General features: G+C 43.3%; 1 protein-coding gene across 3 annotated transcripts in view; it reads right to left on the minus strand.

The window, feature by feature from the left end:
* Nucleotides 1–27,120, minus strand: part of EPHB1 (EPH receptor B1) — a 348,341-nt gene that overhangs the window by 77,077 nt on the left and 244,144 nt on the right. For all 3 annotated transcript variants that reach the window (XM_060274588.2, XM_088670750.1, XM_060274587.2), the window contains exons 4-5: nt 17,653–17,808; nt 5,422–5,757 (exon numbers count right to left, since the gene is read on the minus strand). In XM_060274588.2, the coding sequence (XP_060130571.1) occupies nt 5,422–5,757; nt 17,653–17,808 (492 nt within the window). The remainder of the gene's footprint in view (nt 1–5,421; nt 5,758–17,652; nt 17,809–27,120) is intronic.

Genomic DNA, 27,120 nt, shown 5'->3' on the forward strand with positions numbered 1-27,120 from the left:
CCTTCTAAGTGCCATTGTATACTGTAGTGGGGATGCATATAGAATGAGCAGAACTATTTAATTTTGTATTCATGTACAGTATGTGAGTTTGAGTACATATAACTCTGGGAAGTGATGTGTTAGCAGTTATGTGTGTGACCTCCGTGACTATGACGCATGTGAGACTGTGTGGTTCAACAGAAAAATACTAAAGGTTAAAGTTTACATTTCCTTAACCTGCCACCCAGGTTTCTCTCCTGCTCAAAAGGAAATTGAACAATCCAGTTTGACACTTTCATCCCTTGCCATCAGCTTATGCATGCTGCAAACCAGCCAACTCACCAAGGACCTCATAACGTAGGTATGACAAGTCAGTGGCACTGGGGAAGGGGGGGTTCAGCAAGTGCCAGTAAATGCATACATGAAACTTAAAAACTGAAACAATCCTGCCCTCTTTTTGCTACAGGGACAATGGGCTATGAAGTATATTTTTGTTCTTTAAAAGTGGCTCTATAAGAAATACAAATAACTGCCACCAGGGTGGAATTGGGTAAGCACTAAGAATTGGGGGGGAATTCTACCCCATGAGTTGAAAGGGTTAGAAATGTGGTAGTTGTGGGGGAATATTTCAGCAGAATAACAAAACTGGGCTTATCTGAAATAGGAAGATGTAGCAAATGTTTACTGGCCTAAGTCAATATTGCAAAATTTTGGAAGAAGTGGGAAATGACCTTCTTTCTTAACTTGGATGTCTGATGGATATGAGAGAAAGCAGTCTTCAAAGCAAGCAGGCCGATAGCAAGAGCCAGCCAACCTAAAGCACACACCATGAGTCTATACCTGCAGTTGCAACTTGCTCTCACACGAAATTCAGTGTGCTGTACGTATTTATATTTTGCAACCTGAAATGCTCTGGGAATAGGGTCGGTTAGCCACATTTCCCACAGCAATAATCTTTCAGGCAGGCAAGTGGGCAAAACTGCGAGCCTTACAAAAGTTCTCAGGACCACGTAAAGAGGCACCCAGGCTCTGCACATTAACAAAAGGGAGCCCTAAAGATACAAGGAATTAAAAAGGAACTCATTGGGGTGGAGGGTTATTTGGATGGCTAGATGGACAGATGGGGAGATAGCTGTTACAGAGAGATGAAAAGAAAAGTAGCGTGGAGATGGATGTATGGGTGAATGGGCAGACAGATGGTTAAGAAAAGGGTACTGATCGGTTCTTATGAACCCGAGAAAGGCATCCAAGTTTGTTTCTGTTATGAAATGCTTAATTAGACTAATTAAAGAGAAGAGAATTGACATAAATACTATTCTTTGTGAACTTGGAGTATGCAATTTTCTCCATCATTTGTCAATACTTGGAGTCTGCTCCCCCCCCACTCTTTCATGCATGATTTTAATAAAGCCCCATGTAGATTCTGAATGCACACTCCCATTCAAAGTTGGTGTATGGAGATACAGCTGCCTATAATAACACACTTTCCCCGTTATTGTCTGCTTAGGCAGTAACTCTTGCAGTTAGAAATATATTGCATTTTTAGGTCAGCGGCAGCACAAAAAAGAGAGGCCAGCAAAACTAAATTGTTAAGCATCAATGACTGAGTCAGTGCCAAATCTGCACAATCTATTCTGCCTGCACATTCCCATTAACCTCCCTTTAAATGCCTCCAGTGCTTGGCACCCCATTTCAACCTGCTTAAACAAGTGCTGAATGCTAACACCTTGCATCTAACTGCCAAATATTTATTTTATGTTTGTGGTCTTTCAAATATTGTTCGCATCCATAAGGCACTGAAAGCAAATGCGCTTCAGTTGGATAATTACAGAGCATGTCTGAATACAATGCAAATATATCAACTCTTAATAATCATGGCTTTCTGGCAGAAATAGGAAAAGAGAGATGAGTGGATACACAGATGGGGAATAGAGTGACTGACAGGCAGGACAAAAAAGGAGCATAGGAAACACCACCTAACAGAATAATAAAGCAAGAGAAATTTACAGGAGGAGGAGGAGGAGGATGGGCTGAGTAGAGTTGAATGGAGCTCTGGGGAATCAAAGCTGAGACAATAGACCAAAGGAGTGTTTGACCTGCTCTTGCCGAGGCCACCTTGAGGCCCCTCGCTGTCCAAGGAGAGGCAGCCGCAGATGGGCAGATGGGCAGGTGGGCACATGTCAAAATGGAGGGAGAGAGGAGCAGCAAGCAGACAAAACAGACAAAAGAGTATAGATACAAGTAGTCGGTTGGATTGGACTTGATTAGAGCACAAACCTAACATGACAACCTGACAGAGTTCTTATTCCCTGGAGATGTGACGCTAAAATATTTACGCCAGGTTTCTGTTGTCAACTCCCCCAGCGGGGTGGAGTTAACAAAGACTTTCCATTTTACGTGTTTCATACAAAGCAGAAATTACCATTCCCTTTCTGTAACGGAACCAAACAGATTGTCATCTATTGTTGCCTTCTACTGTCAATTCTTCTCTTCATTAAGCTTTAGGCCAGGGTCGCCACCTGGTTGCTGTCCCTTGCCCACCCTTCTTCATAACCTCACATAGAGAACAGAGGCACATGTGCTCACACCCTTCACAGATCCACCACCATCTGGCTACCTACTCCACTTCCCCTGTTTATGCCCCCTTTTCCTTCCTTTTTTTTTTTAAAAAAATATTTTTATTAATTTTCCAATTAAAACCAATTATATCACATTCAATATTTCAAATTATACACATATATATATCAATCAAACCGAATGTTATGCCAAATCATCTAAAGAATTTTTTATTTGGGTTCCCATGCTTCAAGAAATTGGGAATTCCTCGCAACTGTCCACTGCCGTCTTTTTTCTAAAGTTCAAATCGTCCTCCAAGTTCATAATAATCCAGATCTTCCCCTTACAGTCACATAGATGTTTTCCACTTTCATCCGATTGTTTCCCAGCCGCTGAGATAAATATCAAACCAAGTTTCACAGATGTTCTTTCTCCTGTGTGAGTTAATCAGTCCAGCCTCCCCATAAATCTTCTTAATGGAGCTCCTTGTTGCGTCGAAGCAGCCCGAAGTAGCGCCATCTCAAAAAGCTCAAATCACTTTCGCTTTCTCTCATAGCCATGAAGATTCACGATCATTATAGAATTTACAGCTTTTTCAGGCAGGAGACCCAAACATCAAACCATAAACTCTTGGTAAATTAATGGATCTCCTTGCCCTATAGCTGAACTTAGCTTCAGGTCGCTGCTCCAATTTAAAGTGCGTCACAACTCATAAATCCTCCGAGCGCGTCCAGAACCCCTTCCGCCCGACTAGGGGGAGGCTTTTCTCATCGGCAACTCCACATCTTTAAAAAAAATATGTTCAGTAACAACAGTTATAAAGTTCAACTCACACAGTCTTTTGCTTCTCTTTCACTCCAAACAAGCCAGGACATCGCGTCCGGGAAGGTACGATGTAGCAATATGAAGGAAAAAAAAATAAAAACTCACTTCCCTTATCGCTCCGTCCCCATCAATCCTTCTTCCAGATGCAGTGCAATCTTTGACTCCTCTCCTTTCAGCAGCATAAATTTCTCAGCAGTAAACAGCGCTTCTTCCCCTCCTTCTGAAGTATGTCCATAGATTTAAGCCTAATTATCTTCTTTAACCATGGAAATCCCCGCCATGCAGATTAGCGTCCGGGAGTCCCGGCCCTCGTAAGTGCTCAGCCCAAGCTCCCCCCACTCCAAAAACAGTCGGAGTGGGTCAGGGGGCATCGCGGGCCAGCGGCCCCTCTCCGTAACCCCCGGAGAGGGTAGGGGGTTGCCATTTACTCCCCTAGCAACCGCCAAATTCCTTACGAAGGTCAGAGAGATGGAAAACAGGTCCGCCATTCCTGCAGGCGGAAACCGGAACCCATGCCCCCTTTTCCTTCCAATGCAGGTCACATTCAGTAATATTTTTCTCTAGGATTTGCTCCTGGTAACTAAACATGACTCTGCAAAGGGGAAAAAATAATAATGTCTAAAGAGATAAACTCCAAAGACAATTAAGGGCCTTTCTATATATCATTGCTGTTGTTGTTTAGTGCAGTGTTTCCCAAATTTTCCAACTGTGGTCTCCTTCTGACCTTGTTTCCTTCCTGTGCCCCCCCAAAGGCATAGCCAAGGGAGGCAGGTGCCCCCAAATAAGTAAAAATCAATACAAATCAATACATATTCGAGGCTCTATCCCCTCAACAAAAGCCTGCCCCCCTAACAAAAATCCTGGCTACGCCTATGTCCCCCGTCCCCCCGTCCTACCAGTAGAAAGGTAGTTATTTTAATGTTTTCTTTTCTTTGTAAATAGAACATGTTTTATTTATCATTTTTATAATTTATACAGAATACAATTCATAAAATGATAGGAACATAATGAAATATTGTTGAAGCAGAAAAACATAGAATCATGGAGCTGGAAGGGACCCCAAGGGCATCCCCAAACTCGGCCCTCCAGATGTTTTGGGACTACAACTCCCATGATCCCTAGCTAACAGGACCAGTGGTCAGGGATGATGGGAACTGTAGTCTCAAAACATCTGGAGGGCCGGGTTTGGGCTTGCCTGGTCTAGTGCAACCTCCTGCAGTGTAGGAAACGCAGCTAAAGCATCCATGATAGATTGCCATCAGGTCCGGCTCTAGGTGCAGTCCCAGTGGCGCGGGGCGCGGGGCCGGCAGGGGAGGTACTGCGCAGCAAAGCCGTGCGGAAGCCATGCTGCATGCTGCAAGGGCGGGGGCACCGGAGCGATCTCAGCGCCAGGGCGTCCAACCTGCTCAAGACGGCCCTGATTGCCATCCAACCTCTGCTTACAAACCTCCAAGGAAGGAGAGTCCAGAACCTCCCAAGGTAAAAAAGTGGACCCAGATTACAACTTCCCTCAAGGTAGTGATCCCACTGTCAGAATCATGACACCACCACTCAAATTGCAGTATCATGCCATTTGGGAAGAAGGGATTGGGATTCTTCCAACAATTGGTACTTCCTTTGTGGTTCTGAACACAGAGAGTAATGTGACTGTGAGAGTGACCTAGACAGCAGGGGAGGCCCTGATGGCGGCGCCACCAGTGCATCTGCCACCTCCCGCCATGCACCAACCATCGTTAGTAAGCACACCAGATGGTAGCAATGGTGTTGGGGAGTACTGAATGGGACTATGCTCTCAAATAGAAACAGCTATGCCATTGTTTTACCCACTTACAAGAAACCCTGGCTGAAGGTATGACTCAGAAGCATTTAAAAAGGGTGGAGGTCAGAAGGACAAGTGGCAAAAGCAACATATATTTATGGAACCTGGCTGCAAATCTTTAACAATGTCAAATCAACGCTGACAGAGGCAAGTGCAGTATCTGAAAGCAATCTAGATTTTCTTCTCTGTGCATATCAAGAAACCCAGACAGGAGGTCTCTGAACTGCTGATGTGGCACTTACCAGCTTGGTTGGTGGTGATGTTCACGGAGACATGTTGCGGTGGGAATGGGCTTTTGTTGGAAACTCCATTGACAGCCTGGATCTCAAAGGTATATGGCGTATGGGCCCACAGGTTGCTGATAAAGACCCGGGTTTCCGTGAGGCCCAGCTGCCTTGGCACAAACTCCACATTGTCATCACAGCGGGTGCAGCTACGGCGGTCCGACCGACACTTCTTGCAGACAATGTTGTAGGTCACATCATCACGACCTCCCGTCTCCCGGGGTGGGTGCCATTCGAGTATAATTGACGTTTCATTGACAATAGAGATCACGTTGCGAGGCCCTGAAGGAACACCTGTTAAAAAGCAATTTGCAGATAAAGGCTATGCAACTAAATGCCTGATCATGGTACAATGTATACTTTTGCTGAGATGTAGAGATTAGCGATTTCGGACTCACCAGAGCTGGATAAATGCATGCCTCATGATTTTCCATTGTGGGGCTTTCGTTGAGGATCCTTAGAGAGAGAAGGCTCTTCACCCCACTCCTAATGATCTGGATCATCTCCCCCACAACATGGCAAGAACTTGTTAATCACTTTTTGTTGTGGGAAATGATCCAGGAATTCAATAAACCTTACCTAATCTCTCCCCACCCACCCCCTACCCCCCCAATCCTCCGATTGGCATGTTGGGCTCACACAGAACCTCCCTGATTACTTTAAATGTAGAACAATATCCCTTCAGTCAGATTACTTAGTAATGATCCCTCTTTCGTAGTGTCGCTTGGCTCAGATACCAGACTAACACATTTGGAAGTTTCTCCATGCTTGGTTAGGCTAATGTGTGGAGTAGACAGAGTAGTGGGGAAGTTGTGTCCCTTCTTGGTTAATTCTTGTTTGCTCTTCAGACACCTTCATCTTCATCTTCTCTGCTTATGTTATGCTTTAGTCTCTATTATTTAGATTGCTGCTGGGGTTAATCTAGATGCCCTTTTGTCCCTTCCACAGTATTTCTACCAAATTATAGGACTCAGCTGTCCTGTTCTGTAAAAGGAACCTTACATGTGGCTCTATTTTTAAAGCTGTCACACTTTCCCTCCTTAGTATTATGAGTCCCACCAGTTCACCTAAGATTTATGGGCTGTTGGACTTGGCCATAGTTGCCAGAGGCTATCAAGTCACACAGCATAGCCCTCTCAGCTCTATGAGGTCCTTGATTTGTTTTAATGGTACATCTGACAACCAGCTTCCAGCTCAGATCTCTTGAGTCCCCAAGTACTGCTGACTTCACCCATATAAATCCTGCTTTATATATACACACAGGGCTGGCCGGGAATGAGGCTCATGAGCCACATATGTTACTCTGGCAGCAAATATTCAAGAAACTGCATAGAAAATAGTCACAATACCCTTTCTAAAGAGAGAAAGGAGAGTGTGTACTTAGAGTTCAAGAGTTGTCTCCTTCCCCAACTCTGCTCCCAGTCACATACTGGAGCTGAGGCTACACCAAAAGACAAACAGTGGCATGCTCCAAAATGTGAGAAGGCTAATAGCAGCAAGATCTGTCATCAGATCAATTGGTAAGAGCAGGACAAAAGGATAAAGAAAGATGGAGCTGTGGAATGGCTGCTGATCGGTGAGTGGGTGAGTCTCCTTCTATAGTCTTTATAAATGCCTAGTGCTCTACTCAGACAACACAAACCAGAAACACATATTGTATCCCTGCAAATAAGGTGTCTCTGGTTGTTTGTTCCTTATTTGCCGTGCACTGCTCCTCATTTCAATGTGGGAAAGGGTGCTATAAGACTATGAAGAGCAAATCAGAGACAGGTAATGAAAGATTTGGTGCAGGCAATTCACAACGGGGCCTCGGCTGGTATAATGGCCATTCTTTGCCCACGCCAACCATCTAGCAGAGTAATACAAGGCAGCCTTTAATTTCTGACACTTCCAAGCACTGTTTCCCTCCACCCCCATTTCCAAATCTTGGTCCTGACATTTTGTGAACCGAAGAAATCTGGTCTACTTCCATTGCAACATCATCCCATCCTCAATGAAGCTGAGTTGATGGTACCACTAAGTTGCAATGAGAATTCAAGCTACAAGTTTATACATCTGGAAATCTACACACAACCACATGCTATTGAGCACTCACATGGGGGGGGAACAGAGGTGACAGTATTTTATTTTATTTTAAGAATTCCTTGAAACATATAGTTAGGGCTCTGAAAAGCACACATGATATAAAAACAGACAGACTAGCAGAAAATGTCAGAAGCAAAGAGCAGTTATTAATGGTTCAATATGTCAAGCTGAAAGGATGGGTATTTAGTGGGGTCCTACAAGGGTCTCCTTCTGTGTCTGCTCTTTATGCAGTTATTATTTATTAGCAACTTGGACGCCACAGTTCAGAGTACGTATATCAAAACTGCAGGCAGCACCATTCTGAGGAGAAGGGTTGCTTTGCAGGGGCGGGGGAATTAAGTGCAACTCTGTTTTTATACATTCAAGAAATGGGGCTGGAATCAATTAATGGAGATTCAATAAGAACAAATACAGTGTGGAAAGAGTAATCAAAGACACACATATATAACAGGGGAATGCTGATCAGGCAGTTGTGCCACAGAGAAAACTCTCTGGGCTGTAAGGAATGACAAATAAAATGAGTCAACACTGTGGCCATGCTGCAGGCAAAGCAAACAGCATAATGGGCCAAGCTCTATTAAACAAACACTATAATTATTCAGTCTGATCAGTGCTACTATTTTCTAAACCAGAGAACTGAATTCAGACTTGGGCAGACTTGCCACCAAAATTCCCATAACAAAAACTGGAACTTAATATTAGAGTTCTAACAATTCATGCTTTGGGCAAGCCCTGGACAAGGAAATTTCATGGTTGTCATGATTACATCTATGAGCATCACACATTATTGCAACATCCATATTTATTTTCAAACTCAAAGCTCAACACCACCAATATTCCTATAATATTTTAATTCATCTCTCAGAAATTGCACAAAATCCTGTGATACCACTTTTTCCTGGCAATGTGGCATTTGCTTCTGTGCAAATGCTATTGATCCATCCACTAATGCAGCTGGACTTTACCTTTTCCTCTCTTTGTGTGCCCCAAAAATCTGTTCTGGGGGGTCCCCTACTTTCTGGAGCAGTTTGGGAGGGTCCATGGGTAGCTGCAGAGGAGAGGAGAGGGAAAGCTGTTTTGTGAGTAGAAGTTTGTGGTGTGAGGAGAATGGTAGCTTTGGATACACCCTTCTCAGTTCACTTGTACTGTATATTATGACTCTGAGTGAAAGATGTTCACATGGATGACTTTTGTTTGCACAAATGAGAAACTGCAGACCTCACGATTCACTGCACAACAAGTGCAATGCATGCGCAAAATAAAAAGGGGGCTTTGCTTTAGTCTGTGCAATCAAAAACCAATGTATGGAATAGTAGTGGCTTGAATGATTTCCTAAAGAAATCACTTTGGCAGGGTGGAAATGGTTAGGGAGGATGGAGCTGATAATAAAAATTATCTTGTAAGATTGACACAGTAGGATTGAGGCCCTACTTAACAATAACAAAAGGGGAGGGGACTTCAGAGATGCACAGAAAACAATTTATTGTCCAATGCATTTTGAGTGTTGCACTTTTCCTCAAGAGCAAATCTGATTCAGTTTTTTTTCAGAAAGCAATCAGGATTTTTTTCTCTACACCTCTGAAGACTCTGTTTTGCTCCTGCATCTGGTGTCCTCCCATGCCTGTGGAATTGCAGACACTGTGAGAGATGTGTAAGCAGATAATGCAGCAGAAGTGCAAGTTGGGATTCCAACTTACAAGTGCCACACTTGGTGAAAATGAAGCTGACCCACTATCAAGTGAGAAAAATATTTTTTTGTAGGAGGTTATGAGAAATACACATCTGAATTGAAAATGGCAAGTGCAAACTTACAGAGTCCAAGCTAATCAGAATATGGTACATCTGCACACATCTTTTAGCCTTCTTAGTCAACACTCCAAGAGCTGCCCACATCAATCACTATACCCAAACAATGCTTGAGGATCTCTATAGCCTCCTTAGCATCAGTTGAAAAAGAAAGATAAGAGTTGGGTGTCATCAACATATTGATCACAGCTGAACACAAAATCCCAGGTAAATAACAAGAGGGTCAAGACTGAACACCTTCTTGGAAAATCCAACCATACAGAGCCACTGCAACATGTCTCCCAAACCCATACCAGCCAGATGTCCTCAAAAGTCACTATGGTCAATCCTATTGAAGGTTGCCAACAGGTGCAAAAGAACTAATATGGATATAGTTAGAAAGTAGTTAGCTTCAATCCTCTAAGCATCTTTTACTAATCCTCAGGTTGAACAAGCTGAAATTTTTCTATCCAAATAGTCCAAACAGATATCTCAGCCACAGCCATAGATCCTGCAAGTGACTATACTCGCAAAGTGGTTTGCAAACTGGCCCCAGCCACCTACCAAGCGTTCCTCTACATTACTTTTGGGACTAGCACTTGGAAGTGCATGGAACTGCTGTGCTGTGCTGACAAGGTGGTGGTGGTGAAGTACACTGATCAGGGGTTACCATTAAGAGGCTGCCATTTCAGCACCCCACTTAGCAGAAAATGAGACCAGGGAAGTTCTGCTGAATCTGTCACAACCTACCTCTGCTCAAGCCCTTGAGTTTTTAGCTGCTGTCCCCATTCCAAACTCTCTCTCTCTCTCTCTCTCTCTCTCCCCCTCTCCTCCTTTTCTTCATAATTACATTCAGAGAGGCACTTTGAGAGAGAGCTTCTCTGATCTGTTACTATGGTTACTGCAGATGAAAGCATTTTGTTAAAATTGCTAGAAAAATGCTATCCTTTAACGAAAATTCCATTTCATTTAATTTTTTCCCGTCAGCACAGTTAAAGTATTTGTCATGAGCCATCTAGCAGCAGAGACTTTGCTGTGTACACAGTGGAAATGTGATGTGCTGAATGTGATATACTGAAGTGATGCTGCACTTCAAACTGTTCCCATGTCATCAATATATAGGGATACTCACAAAATGCAAAGCCATTCTAGTTTCATTCTAATTGTTTTATCCCAGGTCAAGGAGTTCACATTTCATCAATACATAGACAAACATGAAGGCTCTGACAAAATATAGCCAAGCTCTCTATTTCTTCCATCATTTTTCTTGCCATCTCCAATTCTTCCCTCTCAACCTTAATGCAATTCTACTGCTTCTTTCCTAAAATTGCTGCTTCAGTAAGCCACACTTTGTAGTAACGTCTATGATACATGATAGAAAAGGGTGCCACAATTCTCACTGGCACATCTTGTCTTGCCATTTCTAAAAGACCTACACTGGTTAGCTGTCCAATTCTGAGTCCAATTCAGGGTGCTGCTAAAACCCTTAACAGCCTGGAACCCAAGTAATTGAAGAAGCACACCTTATCCAGTATTTGAGATCACCTGCCAAAACACTCCTCTATACGCTGCCTTGTCCATCTCAGGTGAGATTGACATAAATGATGATGATGAAGGCTGACTAGGACGAAGGCCCAGGGAAGTGTTAAGGCCAGTACCATCTCCCACTGGCCCCAAAATCTGCCAGGCTCCCTTCGCCCCACAAACCTGCCCCGATTCTGTAGGCAATGGATAGAAATAAACTTGAAACCCTCTGCCACCTCCTCTCAAAATTGAACTCCCCACCCTGTGTGTGTGTGTGTGTGTGTGTGTGTGTGTGTGTGTGTGTGTGTAGATAGACTTTGCCTTCCCACAGATTAATAATGACTTGCTCTTAAGCCCCTTTTACCCCAACCACCCAACTCATTAAAACCATTTAGGGTGCATACATTGGCCTTGTACTAATAAATATTGTAAGTAAATAAAATTATATTCTGCTTCAATTGCTTTTAAGCTCCCCCACCCCCAATATCCACTCTCCTTGTCTCCAGGACTTTGTGACATCATAGCCAGGTTAGTTAATGGCTGGGGGGGGGGGCGAATCTGGCTGGGCCATATCACTTTCTGCTGCAACATTACAGGTTGCATCTTGAAAGCTTGATGGTACATAACACTCGCCTCTGTTGCCTGGTTTCAGAGATTCGATCTGAGACGGAGTTATTAAAAGTGATGCAATCAATCACAGAGCAGAACCTTTTATCAGCTTGTTTGAGGGGTTGGTGGCAGACGTTTTGAGCAATAGACGTTATAGCTCCATTGCCTTCCTTAACTTAACCTGGGGTATAAAATCCGAGGGTGGATATATTGTACCTCTGATAATGGTCAGTAAGCTGAGATTTCTCACCTAAAACAGCAGTCAAACCATGTATCTTTCACAGGGAATCTGCTCATGCTGTTATAAGGTACAGCCAGGCTCCAGCTGGGAAGCCTGTGGAGCTGGAACTGGCCACCTGCACTCTGTGCCAATGAGACTGCTGGTGAAAGGAGGGCCTGATCAGGGACTGAACTTGTGGGTCAGACAAGCCTGCGTAAAAAGATATGTCTATACCAGAGATAGAGAACCTTTTAGCGCACCACTCTATGGGTCAACTTTGACAAGGGGCGGGGCAACCCACTTGTCAATCACAGGACATCACTCTCACATGACGCAATGGACAGGTGGGTTTTCCCAGACAACTGCCTGGGGGAATGGGAAGGTGTGGGAAAAGGCTTTTCAATCCTCCCTGCATTTCTCCTTCGCACCATGACCTCAGAGATACGAAAGAGAAGAGCAGGGAAGATCACAAATGGCTTTCCAAGTCTACTATGTTGGAGCTGGAAAGGGGCTCTGTGGGACAGCGGCCTCCTTGAGCAAGGGGTGTTCCTACTACCTGCCAGCTGATTGGAGGTTTGGGGCATGCCTTGCTCCAGGAAAGGAAGAATCAGGAGCTCAGCTTTAGATTGTTTCTTGCAGCTTTGCTCTTACCGGCTGTACACAGCTGACATTATATATATATATATATATATATATATATATATATATATATATATGACATCAGGTGCAGAGTGGGCGGGCATGGCATTCCCTGGTGACTTCAATGGGGTGGCCTGGCGAGCTAAGTTTCACCTTCAGGTCAGAGGCTTTCCATCCTGAGCTATAAAATATGGATGAATATGGTGGCTGCTGCTTCACATATGACAAAGGGAAAGGCATTGCATAGAAACTAGCAATAGCAGACAATGCCTGTTTGGGGCTCATCACTGGTAGCAGTGGAATTTGCTACCAAGGAGTGTGGTGGAGTCTCCTTCTTTGGAGGTCTTTAAGCAGAGGCTTGACAGGCATATGTCAAGAATGCTTTGATGGTGTTTCCTGCTCGGCAGGGGGTTGGACTGGATGGCCCTTGTGGTCTCGTCCAACTCTATGATTCTATGATTATATGAACCTAAGATGAGGTGAGGTACCATGAATAGAATTTCTCCAGATGATCTAAGTCAGGCATCCCCAAACTGCGGCCCTCCAGATGTTTTGGCCTACAATTCCCATGATCCCTAGCTAACAGTCCCAGTGGTCAGGGATGATGGGGATTGTAGTCCAAAACATCTGGAGGGCTGAAGTTTGGGGATGCCTGATCTAAGTATAGATCATCTGGTAAAAATCACACACACACACCCTTTACATTGAGATGTATTGTGCATCTATTTAAATTAATGCCAGTTTTTTTTAATTGCACCTATACATATACCGTAAATAAGCAGATGCAATTGTAGTGCAAATCTGTGTCTCCTTTTGCTCTCTTTTTGGGAATACATTTCCCCTTTTTCATTGCTCTGTAAATGGCCACACGAGCCTCAGATAAAAGTCTTCCCCATCATCTGCTTCTGAATCACTTTACTTGCCTTCAACCTTCACTTTGGCCCTAAGTCATCAGTCTGTAAGACTGTCTCCCCCACCCCCACCCCGCCTGAGATATTTGCCCATTCCTTGGGGTTGGCGGTTAAAAATGAGACAGATGGGGAAATGTCCACAGGATTGGACTCATGCCTGGCAAATGGAGGAAAGGCAGAGGGGGCTTAATCACTATGCTTTATAAATCCATCTCCCTTAAACCCTTTAAACTATCTACCAAAAAGGAACAATTACATATCAATACAACCCAAAGCAAATTTCACTACTGGAATTATAAAGCCCTGGGCAGGGAAGGTGATTTATAGTGGAGTTCTTGCCACTATCTATCTTGTCTGCAGCAGTCATGCCTGGAACCACAGAAAAAGTAACAAATACATCTGATTTTACCAGAGGGATCTTGCAGCAGACTGTCATCATCCCATCCCCACCCCCAATCTCCTGTTCTTTGTCAACTCTTGATTTACTGGTGGGATGCTGTCCAGCATATGTCAGCACTTCAGTTAAAGCACAGCCAGGGAGGAAGAGGGCAGCCATCTCGCAGTACTGCTGGAACCCTTCGGAGAAGCTTTTTACCATATTTAACCCAGGTGGAATCATGGCCTTGAAGCATGTTAAGACTCAGCCCCAGGATCTGTTTTCAATCCCATGTCTCAGCTCTGAAACATTTGAAGTTGCATTTAAAATGCATCTGAGCACAGGCATAAAGCGCGCGCGCGCACACACACACACACACACACACACACACACACACACACTTGGGATAAGCAGAATTGGTTCCCAGATCAGAAACTGAAGCTTTCAGGCACATTTAAACCCTGCAACTTTTAAGATATCAATGCATCCCTTGCATTACTCTGGCGGATCAAATGGATGAGACCACAAGTGGATCCATGAGTCAAGAAGGCGGTTTCTGTGTGCGCTGCAGAGGGAAATAAGGGGCAGGTGGGGCTCATTAACCTAGGAGAATGAAAACTCTGATCCTAAACCTCCACTGCTTTGTGGCTATACTCATTTTTGTGAAGGGCTTCAGTAGTAAACGCTGAATAATAATCTCTGTCCACTGCCTTGCAGGACATCTTCAGGAGAGGCCAAGGAGTAAACCCGGCATGAATCTGGAGCGGAGTTGGTTGGCGCCTTGGATGCCTCCTTCCAACAACTCCTTCAGCTGGTACCAAATGTACTTTTGCTTTCCTTTGGAGGGTCTTGTCATCTGGGCAGCCCAGGATTCTCCAAGCTTGCACCCTGAAGAGGTCACTTTGGTGCTGCCATTACAGCAAAAACAACATAGGAGGCAGCAGTTACAAGTTATAAGCTCAACCTGACTAGCAAAAGATACAAGCGCTACAGAATTCCTTCTTTAGTGGGAGAGATGGATGTTTCCCACTGGTCGGCTACTATCCTGTGTCAAGAAAATGCTGTCCACCTGCTTCAATGGGTGCTTGGAGCTCAGAGTATCACTCGACAAGCATACTGAACCACTGTTCCAGGCAACAAAGAAAAGAAACAAACCCTATTGTGCCTAGCAATCTGGACCATGTGTCCTGGCTTGCCCACTGGCCTGTTTCAGGTCAATAACTCATGGAAGACAGCCATCATTGACCATGAGCTGAAAATGCTCAACACTGACATTGCCACTTACAGGAGGGCACACTCAGTTTGAATGCAGCCTCCGAGAGAAGAACTACACCACTGATTGACAAGAAGGGCATCCAGAAGAACCACATATTCATGCCGTAGGTTTCACAGTGAGGCACTCCTGTCTGCAACAGAACTGCCAACCAAGGGCTCAGAATGCTTGCTTTCTCTCTGTCTCTCAACCACCTTCAGTCAGGTTAGCATCTTGAGCGCTTACGCTCCCTCTATGTGCTGGAATATACAGATCAAGGACCAGTTCTATGAGGAACTAGACCCGGCTGTCAGGAGGGTCCCAGCCTATGAACACCTATTCCTGCTGGGAGATTTCAATGCCAGAGTTAGGGGTGATCATCACACATAAGACAACTGCATAGGCCACTTTGGTATTGGCAGCATGAACAAAGACGGATAAAGGCTGCTTGAGCTATGTTCAGACCATAGCCTGAACATATTCTTCTCTGCCAAGGCAAAATGGTAAGTGTCCTGAAGACATCAAAGGTCATTGGAAGCAGAGGGACCTGTTTGTCACCAGGCGATTGGCACTCAACTGTCTTGTTGCACAGGTAGCGACTACAGTGCCAACTGTGGTATGGATCCTTGACTGGTGGTGAGCAAGATCTCCTTCTCCAGCCAAAGAGGACCTATAGCGAAACAGAACAGTCTTACCTGAACTTTGTGAATGCTTCTCTGATTCTGTCAAAGAAGCACTACTGAACTGCTCTATAGACAGCATCTAAGTCAGGTGGAACCCATCGAAGAGGCAACCTACAACAAAGCTTTGTTCTCTTTTGGCAAAAGAGAGCAGCAGATCCCTGTCTGGTTTGAGGTCAGCATTAACACCGTGTGTAAAATAACTTCTACCGAAACACTGCTTCTTAGTAACTGCCTTGTGAAAAGTGCAACAGTTAAAATGGCAATTGTTCACATTGTGCCACCAATCATAAATACTGTATGCATTAAAGCTCAACTTAGCAGGAAATGTGCGGGAAAGGCATGTTTCTGTTACACCAGGGAACAGGAGCACCCACAGATACACAGTACGGAATTTATTTACTCCTATGACATGTAACAACTTGAAAATAGAACAGCTGGCACCTCAAATTAGAACATTTTAAAATTAAGTCTTAATGAGCAGAAATAAAAATCAACAAATTGACTTTTTTATACAGTACTCCTCTGGTGCGACATACTGTAAATCAGCTATATAACAAGAGGCAATAAAAACAGATTTATTTACTACTACACTCGCTGCTACCAGGAATCAGGCACAATATGAAAATTAATCTCTTATTCCAGACACACATTAGACATCTCACAAGCATGCATGCAAAGTTACCTACAGAAGAATAACTGCAGAAAGCAGTATGCTAACACAGGCCTCCTAGACAGGCAAGTTGCACTGGAAGTTAGAAGGATAAAAGCCAACATTTTTCCTTGGAGCCACACAGGGTAACCTTATTTCTCTCAAACCAATCTGTTTTTGTACACAAACCACAAATTACTTATTTACCTTCCCTTCTCCCCACAGAATTATACGGCTGAAAGGGGCTGAAGATCACAGAGTCCAACCTTTCTCCCAATAAAGAAGAAAAAGAAGAAGAGTTTGGATTTGATATCCCGCTTTATCACTACCCGAAGGAGTCTCAAAGCGGCTAACAATCTCCTTTCCCCTCCTCCCCCACAACAAACACTCTGTGAGGTGAGTGGGGCTGAGAGACTTCAGAGAAGTGTGACTGGCCCAAGGTCACCCAGCAGCTGCATGTGGAGGAGCGGGGAATCGAACCCGGTTCCCCAGATTACGAGTCTACTGCTCTTAACCACTACACCACACCAATGATCTTCCACAGATCACATCCTTCCCCCACATTGAACCCACATAAGAATGGGTTCAATAACAACACAGAATAATGCATTTCCTGTATCCTATTACTTCACCCCATATTTCTGGCAAGGACCCTGGCATGTGGATACTGAAGGTATACTGTCACAACCTCATTCTTCTTAACTTGGAATTCAAGCAGAGCTGGGTTTTGTACTATTGTAGCTACTATATTGTATCGATATCCCAGCTGCTGATGCATTCATGTGAAAATACAACCACATATGGAAATAAATCTGTCCTGGGGTCCGTTTTGTGTCACACATTAGTGGTGGTCAGACAGAGGACTCGAAGTCTCCAACTCCTCCCCTGTCATACAAATGTATCTCTGGCTGTCATCAGCATTAAGAGTTAATGTCTTCCATCTGTGCCCTAAATTATGAGTAGGATAATTTGTTTTAAGGATTGTGTTTTCACATCCTTTTCTTTGGGTTAATGATACTTACAGTAAATGGCTTAGCTGGTGGGTTTTTGTTTTGGTTTCTTTTTGTTCTGTTTTGCCTTAGTACGTTCACTTTGCTGATTTTTTCTTTTTTTCTTTTTGAAGTATGCTGTAAAATGATTGTTCTGAATGAGGCTTGCCTTTGCATGTGCTACAAAGAGTACCTAGGGGCTCATGTCCTGATCTGAAGACTGAGGATTAACAGTGCTGAGGGATTTCCATGCCATAAGGGATAGTGTTGTATCATTTCAAGACAATTCCAGAACATATTCCACCAGGCCCACAGAGCAAGAGAGGCAATGGATCCATTGAGGTATCATGACACACTGATGCAACTCTGAATACTCACTCTAAATCATATGATCTACCTTCATAGAACACATTATCAATGTGAATTTTGAGGCCTAGGTGTTTTCAGTAGAAATTGTTGCTACTTACTGGTACAAGGAACCTCTGATGGGTCAAAGTCAGCACGGTAGTAGCCATTGCGACAAGTGCAGATGTGGGCAGCCTCTGACGTGGAGCGGCTGTTGGAGGGGCACTGTGTGCAGATCCCGGCACCCTGGTTTGCTTTGAACATCCCTGCTGTGCAAGCTGGAATAAACAAGGGCAGAGAAAGAAACAAGAAGATGTCATACTCTCATCAAAATGCATGTATCAGACAGGAACTGAATTAATCAAATTTTGTTGCAGTTCCCAAGACATTTTCCAAAATATGACATGAACATTATCAATAGAAACAATGAATTTAACATCCTTGTACAGAAGGGTCCTGGTTTTACGGACAAACGCCCTGAGAACTTTTGCTATCGGGTAGGGTGTAAATATATATATTAAACAAACTACCCCTGCCTGCTTGGGATTTAGGGCGCTGAAGGCAGCTCCCCTACACAGAAGGGAGATGGATAGAAAGCCACATATAAGTCTGCTGTCTACTGTGGAGTGACTCTGATTCTCTTTAATGTTAAAGGACCTCTTTTTGTAATACAATGGTACCTTGGCTGTCAAACTTAATCCATTCCAATTGGCAGCTTCCAATTGGCTGCAGAAAGCTCCTGCACTCAAGCGGAAGCCACAGAAGCCGCGTTGGACATTCAGCTTCCAAAAAACATTCACAAACCGAAACACTCACTTCCAGGTTTGTGGCATTCGGGAACCGATTTGTTGAGGAGCCAAGCCGTTTGACCACCTAAGTACCACTGTAATGTGCCATTGAAAATAATTTGGGCAGGGATGGCCTTCTTAGTATTCTTCCCAACTTATAATATTGAAATGAGTTATCTGATCAGCTTATTTGTACAAAGTGTAATTCTTTTAAGTATTGCTCCAGCACAACTCCCATTCATTTTTATTACTGAAGTATTCTGCAAACTCCATACAGTATCTTGTTTTAAAAAAGACCCAATTAATAAGGGTTTGAAGAATTGTTCTTCAAAGGGAAAAAATCCAAAGCATGATTCATTATTCCTGTTCTGATGTCTTACATGAGCCATCATTCATGATGCCCTCTGACAAATCGTGGGAGGGGGGGGATACAAAAATTTAAAAAATTAAAAACGATCTATGTCTCTTAGTTTCACCTTTCTTTAAATTTTAGGCTGCAAAACTATACACATTTGCCTGGGAATAAGCCACAGGGAATAAGCCACAGGGCTTATTTCTGAGTAGGCATGCATAGGATCACACTATTAAATGTCTTGAATTCAGGCTGCCATACCTATGCAAGATTGCTGCTACCCGCCCTAAACCATCAGGACAAGGGGATATGTAATACATGGAAATATATATTTAAAATATATATTTAAATAGCACATTGCATCAGAGTTTCATCCTATGGCATTTGGTCAGTTCTGCAAAGTATTATCAGCCATCACAATTCCAGTAGCCTGGCATATCAAGTGATATTCTCAGACCAGTTCTTGACCACACTATGAACACCATTGCTCTTTTCAGTCTAATTGGCAGCTTTGGCACAGAAGATTTTTGCAGGCAAAAATTTAACAAAGCCACTGGGATTTAATGTTCAGAAAAGTTTGTTTCTAACGCTAAGATGCTAATGTACAATGATACAGAGTGAGCAGAGGCCGCCAGGATATTTGTCTTAATGAGACGGTTGAGCTGAAATGGGCTGTTGACATGAGTCCAGTGTGAAATCTTTGCATAATAGCTAGTTGTTGATGCAGCAGGATAAGGGTGGGAAGTTTAGAAGCTGAAATAAATTTATAAAGCAAAAACAAAGTTAAGAAGCATTAGCTTGACATGGAATTGTCTCATCTAATCATAATGATGGATGATGCACCATTAAGGACAGAAAATCATACCGCTTACTCTCACTTACACAATTCTCTCCACTCCGATTGGCTGTGGGTGTCTGATTTGCATAATCACTGAATGGTAATATGCCTTTTCAGGCAAAATATCCAAGCCGTGTGACAGCAACTAAGATTACGAGATTTCCCATCCCCTTGTCATGACAGGTAGGTACAGACTCAGGAATGGGGCGGTGGGGAGGGGAGAGAAAGGAAGCAAGAGTCTGCCTGGAGGAATGCTGCTCAAATTCAGCCTTCAGCTTTTCAAAGAACTCACTTGAGATTGCTTTTTAATACTTGTTCATACTTCATTTGCAATGCCTGCACACTCACAACAACAACAATCTGAAGGGTCTTTTGATTATCTCCCTCAAACTATACCCAGCGCTAATGTGTTTCTAGGCCATCACCTCAGAGCTTATTCAACCAGAAGCTAGCAATTAATTCATAAATAGGAAGCCCTCTCCAACTAGAGCAATAATAATGTTTTTATCCTTGCTGGTGTGATGATTCATTAATCAACTGGCTCTCCGTGACTTGTGATCCTGTATGCAAAACATCAGTGGACTGACAGCCTGTTCATTGCTCCAACATATACAGAAGATGTACAGCCCAAAGGTGAGTTAGTTCTAGTCTTCCATGAATCAGTTACTATGTGAATGAAAAATGGATTAAGGATGCTCCAGGATAGATGCCAGGGTTATATTTTTAACTACATGTGTAGCTCAGTAGGAGAGAAAATAAGGGGGATCACGCTGAGCTAGTAAGAAGAACAGAGAAAGAAACACACTAAAGCATTATGCAAACTGAAGGGGGAGTTTCTGTTTGCTTTACCAATGAACTTGGTGCTTTTAACAGAATGCAACTGAGAAAGAGGGAAAGGAAAGCCAATGATTATCAATAGGTTGTTCTTCATATCCTTGCCAGAGGAACTCCCAAGATGGTTCAAGAGTGGCAACAAAAAGCCATACTAACTAAGACAGCCCTTAGGTCACAGAGGAAGAAATTATGCCTTGTGGCTTCAGCTGTTTCTTAACACACTTTTGACCTCATAGAAATGGTTGCAAATCCAGCAGATGGTTGCAAATCCAGCAGCAGCACCACGCTGAAACCATGGTCAATCAGAAATATGCAACTGGTTGCTCTCATGGACTGGTTGGACACAGATTAATGGTGGGAGAAACCAAGGCGGGAAATGCTCAGAGCCTGGTGAGTGGAGGTGGAACAACAATGACTGGTCACAGGGAGAAGAGGGAGACGTCTGGGAAGAGGAGATGTTGGAAGGTGAGCTGGGAGAGTATGTAGCAAAGAGAAGTCAAGAATCAAAGAGTCAGAAGGGGCCAAGAAGCAGAGATTAGTCAGGCTGGTGAAGAGTCACAGGTGTCTTCCCCTCTTGCTGCAACAAGCTCCCCTCCCTGCTTGTCTCCCAGAACCAGAAGAGGCATGAAAGAGTGAAGGAGCGATTGGTGATGCACAGAATCAGCCTCTGCTTGGGGAAACACCCGGTGAAGAGGGAACTTTGGGCAGCTGTAGGAAGTCAGGGACCTTCAGTCTTAGCAACTGCTTCATGGGGGCAAGACCTATTGGAGATGAATTGCTGTGTTCATTACACCTGACACTTCTGTGCATAACATGCTCATCTCCAACTTGCATAGTGTGATTTACTGAGCTCCTGACAGTTGCTTAGAGTACTTCACAGAACAGTATCTCACCAATTAAGTATTTTTCATACCTTTTTTTCCTCCCACATCTACCCCTGTCTGTAACATCTAAACTTACTTTGCATCCTGGGTACCCCCAAACCCAATGCTACCCATCTTCCACTTCATGGGTGGGCACATGGAATCCCATATGGGCAACTGTGTGCATATAGCCCAATACTATGCAGAAGGATCTATAGAATGGGTGGGGATGATTCATCATTGGAAGTGCTCCCCCTCTTCCCCTCAGCTCCATTCAGTTGCCCAGCTCCAGTTTTACCCATGGAGCCAAGTATAGGGGGGGGGCACAAGACTGAGTAGGGGCTGCCTCCATTCCAGGGCAGGGGTTAGCAATGCATGATAACACTGGGTGGTCGTGCGCAAGTCATTATGTCTCAGACTCATCACAAACACTCACACATGTGAACATTATCAGCTGGGGAGAATAATATTTGCCTATACTAATGGAGGGTCTGGTTCAGAGGAAGGTGAAGGAGCTGCTCTAAGTAGGCAAGGAGTCTGGGGCTGGAAAGGTAGGGAAGACAGGAAAACAAGCTAGAAACAGTATGTAGCATAGTCTAGGCTTTTCTATGAAAAAAATGAAAAGCAACTATGTCTCACCACAAGAAATGGGCAGCAGAGAGGCTACAGCAGAGATCCTCAAAGTGATTAGGCCTTGCTAGACTGGAGATCATGGTTAAATTCAAAAACATATGGGTTTAGTTTCTGGAGTAAGATATGGTGCCCTTCAGGTCATTAGAGTAATATTTCTCATGTGACTATATGCAGGGGTAAGGTGGTCATGATATAGATTATTTAGTAATCCACAATTTAATAGATTCATCCATCCGTTCTTTTTAAAAAATCCTTTTTGTCCTTTCCTTTCCCCTTTGTAGTATCTAATACTGCCTGATTGTTGGGGAGAGGGGGTAGGTCAGCTAACAAAGGCATCATGTTTCCTGCATCTGATTTTATCATTATATTGATTAAAGTCATGGTAAAATCAGATGCAAAGCACATGCACTATGTATGTGTTATATTGTTTTCTGTTTACTATTTAAGATTGGACTTAATGACAACTAAAATTGTGGGTAAGCAGCAATGAAGGAGAGAAGGGGTCCCCATGGAATGGTCTATTTGAATGAAATGAAAGGCCCATTGATAAAATGTTAACAAATAACAACAAACATGAAAAGCAGGCTTTGGAGAATTTTGAGCAGAGGAATGGCTGGAGGGAAGGGGAGGCATTTTACCCGCTTCCCACTGGCTGTCTTCCTATTTAAAATCCTCTTTTTTTCCCAGGGGCTTTGTTTGTTTCATGTATTGCAAACAAGGCACAGACCCAAACTAAGCCACTTCATCTCCAAGTTGCCACTGAGTTCTCCCTCTTTCCCACTCTTCAACTGCTACTGGAGGGTATGGTCTATAGCAGGGGTTAGCAACCTTTTTCAGCCATGGGCCAGTCCACTGTCCCTCAGTCCATATATATATATATATATATATATATATATATATATATATATACACACACACACACACACACATATATATACTGTGTATATATATATATATATATATATATATATATATATATATATATGGGGTGAACAAATTCCTATGCCCCACAAATAACCCAGAAATGCATTTTAAATAAAAGGACACATTCTGCTCATGTAAAAACATGCTGATTCCCGGACCATCTGTGGGCCGGGTTGAGAAGGTGATTGGGCCGCATCCAGCCCACAGGTCTTAGGTTGCCTATAAGCAGGAAGAGTCTTAGGATGTCTATAAGCAGGAAGTGTGAGGCAGGAAGCTTACAGGAGGTAATGAATATGCTGGGTCAGGGAAGCCAACATGGTGGCCTCCAGATGTTGATTGACTACAATTCCATCTTCCTTAGCCATTGACCATGCTGGATAGGGCTGATGGGCATTGGAGTCCAACAACACTCAGGGGTGACACAACATTGACTACTCTTGGGCTGTGTGCTGATAGCTAGGTATGGAGGATTGGTCCTAGAGGCCAGGGATTCACCTCTCCCTGCCCCCCAAAAATATGGTGGACCATGCAAAATTTGAGAACCTGGGCAGGAGTCCTTTATTCAACTGTAAAATAGGATTATCCTCACCCTATAATGTGCCTGGGAGAGGGAGCTGGGTGATGAGTCACTGATACAATTGCTTGCCTAAGACCACCCTGTGTGTCCACACTAGAGACCTGAACCAGAGGTTTCCCAGTGCATACCGTAGTTATGTTTTAAGTCATTGTGTTTTGCCAGCTTGCTTCTTTTTCTTCATTTTTCTTTTGTCCTGAACAGCCCAAGAGTGGAGAAAGAGCATATGCAGTGAGCCAGAAAATTATGACAGGCTGACATTAAAGGAGTAGAACAGGGGTCAGCAACCTAAGGCCCATGGGCCAGAGTCAGCCCATGGAGGTCTTATGACCGGCCCATGAGCCACCCCTGAACAGAGTTACCAGCGCAGCGCAGCGCGGGGACTTGCTTCTGCGGCACTGGAAATCGCATCTGCGCACAGATGCCAAAAATCATGGGTGCACAAGCTCATGCATGCATGCAATCCAGCCCACAGAGGGATCTCCGTGGGACCAATCCAGCCCAGGCAAGATAAACCTTGCTGACCCCTGGAGTAGAACCTTGGAATGGTCACACATTAACACTGAATTCCCTGGGGAATTCATTGCTAGCCCTGCACAAATCAATCCCTCCTTAGAAAAGCGGGTGTTTTGTTGTATGGATTTACTGGGCCTAAAAAGGAAGCATAGGGATAGGGACCTTGATCTGCTCATGAGAACCCTAGCTGTCCACTGAAGAAGTATAGCCACAAACAGTTTTCCTCTTTGGTCAGCACATGTGAAGATGGAGGATTCTGAGGATGAACCACAGCAACTACGGACCATGAATAGGTGCAAAGGGAATGAGGACTGTCAGCAATGGAGGAGGGATTATGTCACATGGAATAAGAGCCATAGTTTATATATGATGGGCTATTAATTGATAACCTGAAGATTTTGACGATTAAAATTTGTAAATTTATAAGGTCAGAGTAATCCTATAGTTGTGGTATTGAGCAATATTCCATGGTGGAGCTACTACTTATTCCCATACCTTGCTAGATCCACAGCTCGCATAGTTGAGGCCTCTTTTGTATGTGGTAGTGGTGGTGGTGGTGGTAATTTCAGGGTAAGAGGTGCATTGAATCCTGTCAATCTTTGGCCACCCCAAACAAACTCTTAAGCACTTCATTTCCCCACCACCACCACCACCAGCAGCAGCTACTATAAAAAGAGATGAAATTAAGGGGGTGGTTACTTTTAAGATACATTTGGGCAGTGAGAATTTATTAGCAGGATTAAGTTATAGAAATACAATCACCCCACAGTACAAATATGTAACTTAAAAAGATGTGAACAAAAATAATTCTAAATACATAAGAAAAATATGTAATCAATGCAAATAAAATGTTTGCATTTTATTGTTTAAAATCAAAAGAATAAGAACACAAAAGGATGCTATCTAAGAGAAAAAGTAAGAGCGGAACACACAAAAAAAATGCAATTTGTTTTCTACAGCCCTCCCCTTGTGACTGTAAAAGCCATCAGAACTGCTTTTTTCTAGCACCCCCCATTTCTTCACCCACATGGAATCCATCACCCCACAGTCACATTACTTCGTAAAGAAACATATTAAGTGTCTCATAAACAGCGCAGTGATTGAGATAATGGAAAGTGCCTCTTATCCCCTGACTGTTGCATCAGGATATGAGACATCTCCTCACAGCCAAGGGGAGGAAATTAACAGGAGCAAGCTGGAGCAACCACTTTGATGCAATTTCCTTGGGAGATAGTGGTCCATCTAATCTTTATTGAAGTCCTTTAACCTCTAATTCAAAACACACACAGGTCTCTTGCTCTCCCAGTTCCTTCAGATAGTAAAAGGACACAGAATACCTGTCATGAGATGTGTACAAAAAAGAACCCCCAATGATGGGTGGATCCAGTCGGTGCCCTTGAGCTCACAGAAGGGTGTTTCATTTAGTAGATAGGAGACAAAAACTATTTTATTTTATTTATTTATTTATTTATGCTGGTTCATCCACCCCCTTGCAGCTCCCACTGGAGGGGGACCCTATAAAATAGGGTGAAAGGGAGCATGGGGAAAGATATCAGGCAGAACGGGAAATTTGCAACCATGATGTTTGCTCTTCTTTTACTAGAGTTAAGGCTAAGCCACTGTATCAATAGCCAAAAGATCTTTGCAACAATGTTGTTTAAAACAAAGCATTGATGGCAGTGGTGGGGCTCTAAAGTGGTTTAGGATACCTCATTTTAATGCATTATTGCATTCTTAAATTTTTCATAGCAGGATATTTAAGAACCAGCTACATCTTGCTAATAAGTGTGGGGAGGGGAGAATTCCAGTGGGGTTGTTACTCCACAAGAACGTTTGGGGTTGTATCTTTCTCTGTTATTCTCTCTAGGCATTTTAAATTGGAAGAACCTCATGATGGTGGGGAAGAGGGTCTCTCTAGTTGTGGCACCCCAACTTGCATGGAGCTGTGCCTGATGCCTTTTCAGTATCAGGTGAAGACATTTTAATTAGCTGGGGCTTTTTTCATCTCTGTGATTATTCTTAATCTCTCTTGTCATTTTGTAAATGCTGCTGCTTGTATTACTTTAAATCCTTATTCATTGTTTTACTTCCCTGCATTTTAAGGCTCCCTTGTCAACCACTCTCAGAGTCCCTTTTGGGATTGCAGATCCCAAATATCCCAAATAAAATATAAATAAATAGATTTTGTCTAAGACCTGCTTTCCCTCTCTTCTGTGTAGCCTTGCCATGAGATAACTGAAACAGACGGCAGAAAGCAGCTCAGATGGAACTTGTGGGTGTCAGAAAACATGTCCCAGATTGCTCTAACCAGGGGAAAATTGGCTAGATTTAGCAGCATGTAGCCTCAGTATTTATATAGTGAGATAACAATCTTGGCTATTGGGTAAAAGCATTTCTTCCAGGTTTCTGAAAACAGACCCAGTGATTAGCCTCTCTTCACCTGAATACTATTTTGGCCACATGTGCCCTCAATATGCAGGTCATAAAATGTGATCTAGATGCCCTTATGTTTGATTAGCCCAGAACCACTTTCATGATGAGAGACTGTTCAGGCACCTCCTTATCCAGAGATAAACAGTTTTCACAGCTGAGCTGAAGGTTAAGGGGGGAAAGCCATATAGAATGAAGAGTTACGATGGCTGCTTGCATTCTGGTGTAGATCATATTCTTTTAAGGGGTGGGTGGGTTGGTCACACACCAAATCTATCTCTCGGCTATAGCTGTTTGCACTAAACAATGGGGGCATTACATATCAAGTGATCCAACTTTTTTTACCTCGTGTCATCCAATTTCCTTAAACTAAGTTAAAATATAAAATTTTAATTATTTATCTCATCTCGTTTGTGAATTACGAGGGTTTGAAATTTCAAAACGTTGACCATTTTGGCCTTGCCAGACTACACAAAAACATTAAAAGCTCAGTTCAGAATTGAGATACATCAAAACTAAAAACATGTTCCAAAGGCGAGTGATAGCTTCCTATTGCATGACAGATTTAAACTTAGCTTTGATCACTCAGCAAGTGTACAAAATATTAAGAAAACTGAATGACATGGGGTAAAAAAGTTGGATCACTTGATATGGAACGACTCAATGGCTGGATGATGACGATGATGCACCACCGGTGTACATAGTGCAACATAAGCAAAAAGACAGGTTGCCATCATGTATCCACTGAGACAGGATGTGACTAGTCTCCTTCTCCCCACATTCCCTCTACATCCAAATACAGCCAACAAAATCTAACAATGACTGTTTTATAGAGGCT

The sequence above is a fragment of the Zootoca vivipara genome, chromosome 5 (genome assembly GCF_965207765.1).
Source record: "Zootoca vivipara chromosome 5, rZooViv2.hap1.1, whole genome shotgun sequence".
Classification (NCBI taxonomy): domain Eukaryota; kingdom Metazoa; phylum Chordata; class Lepidosauria; order Squamata; family Lacertidae; genus Zootoca; species Zootoca vivipara.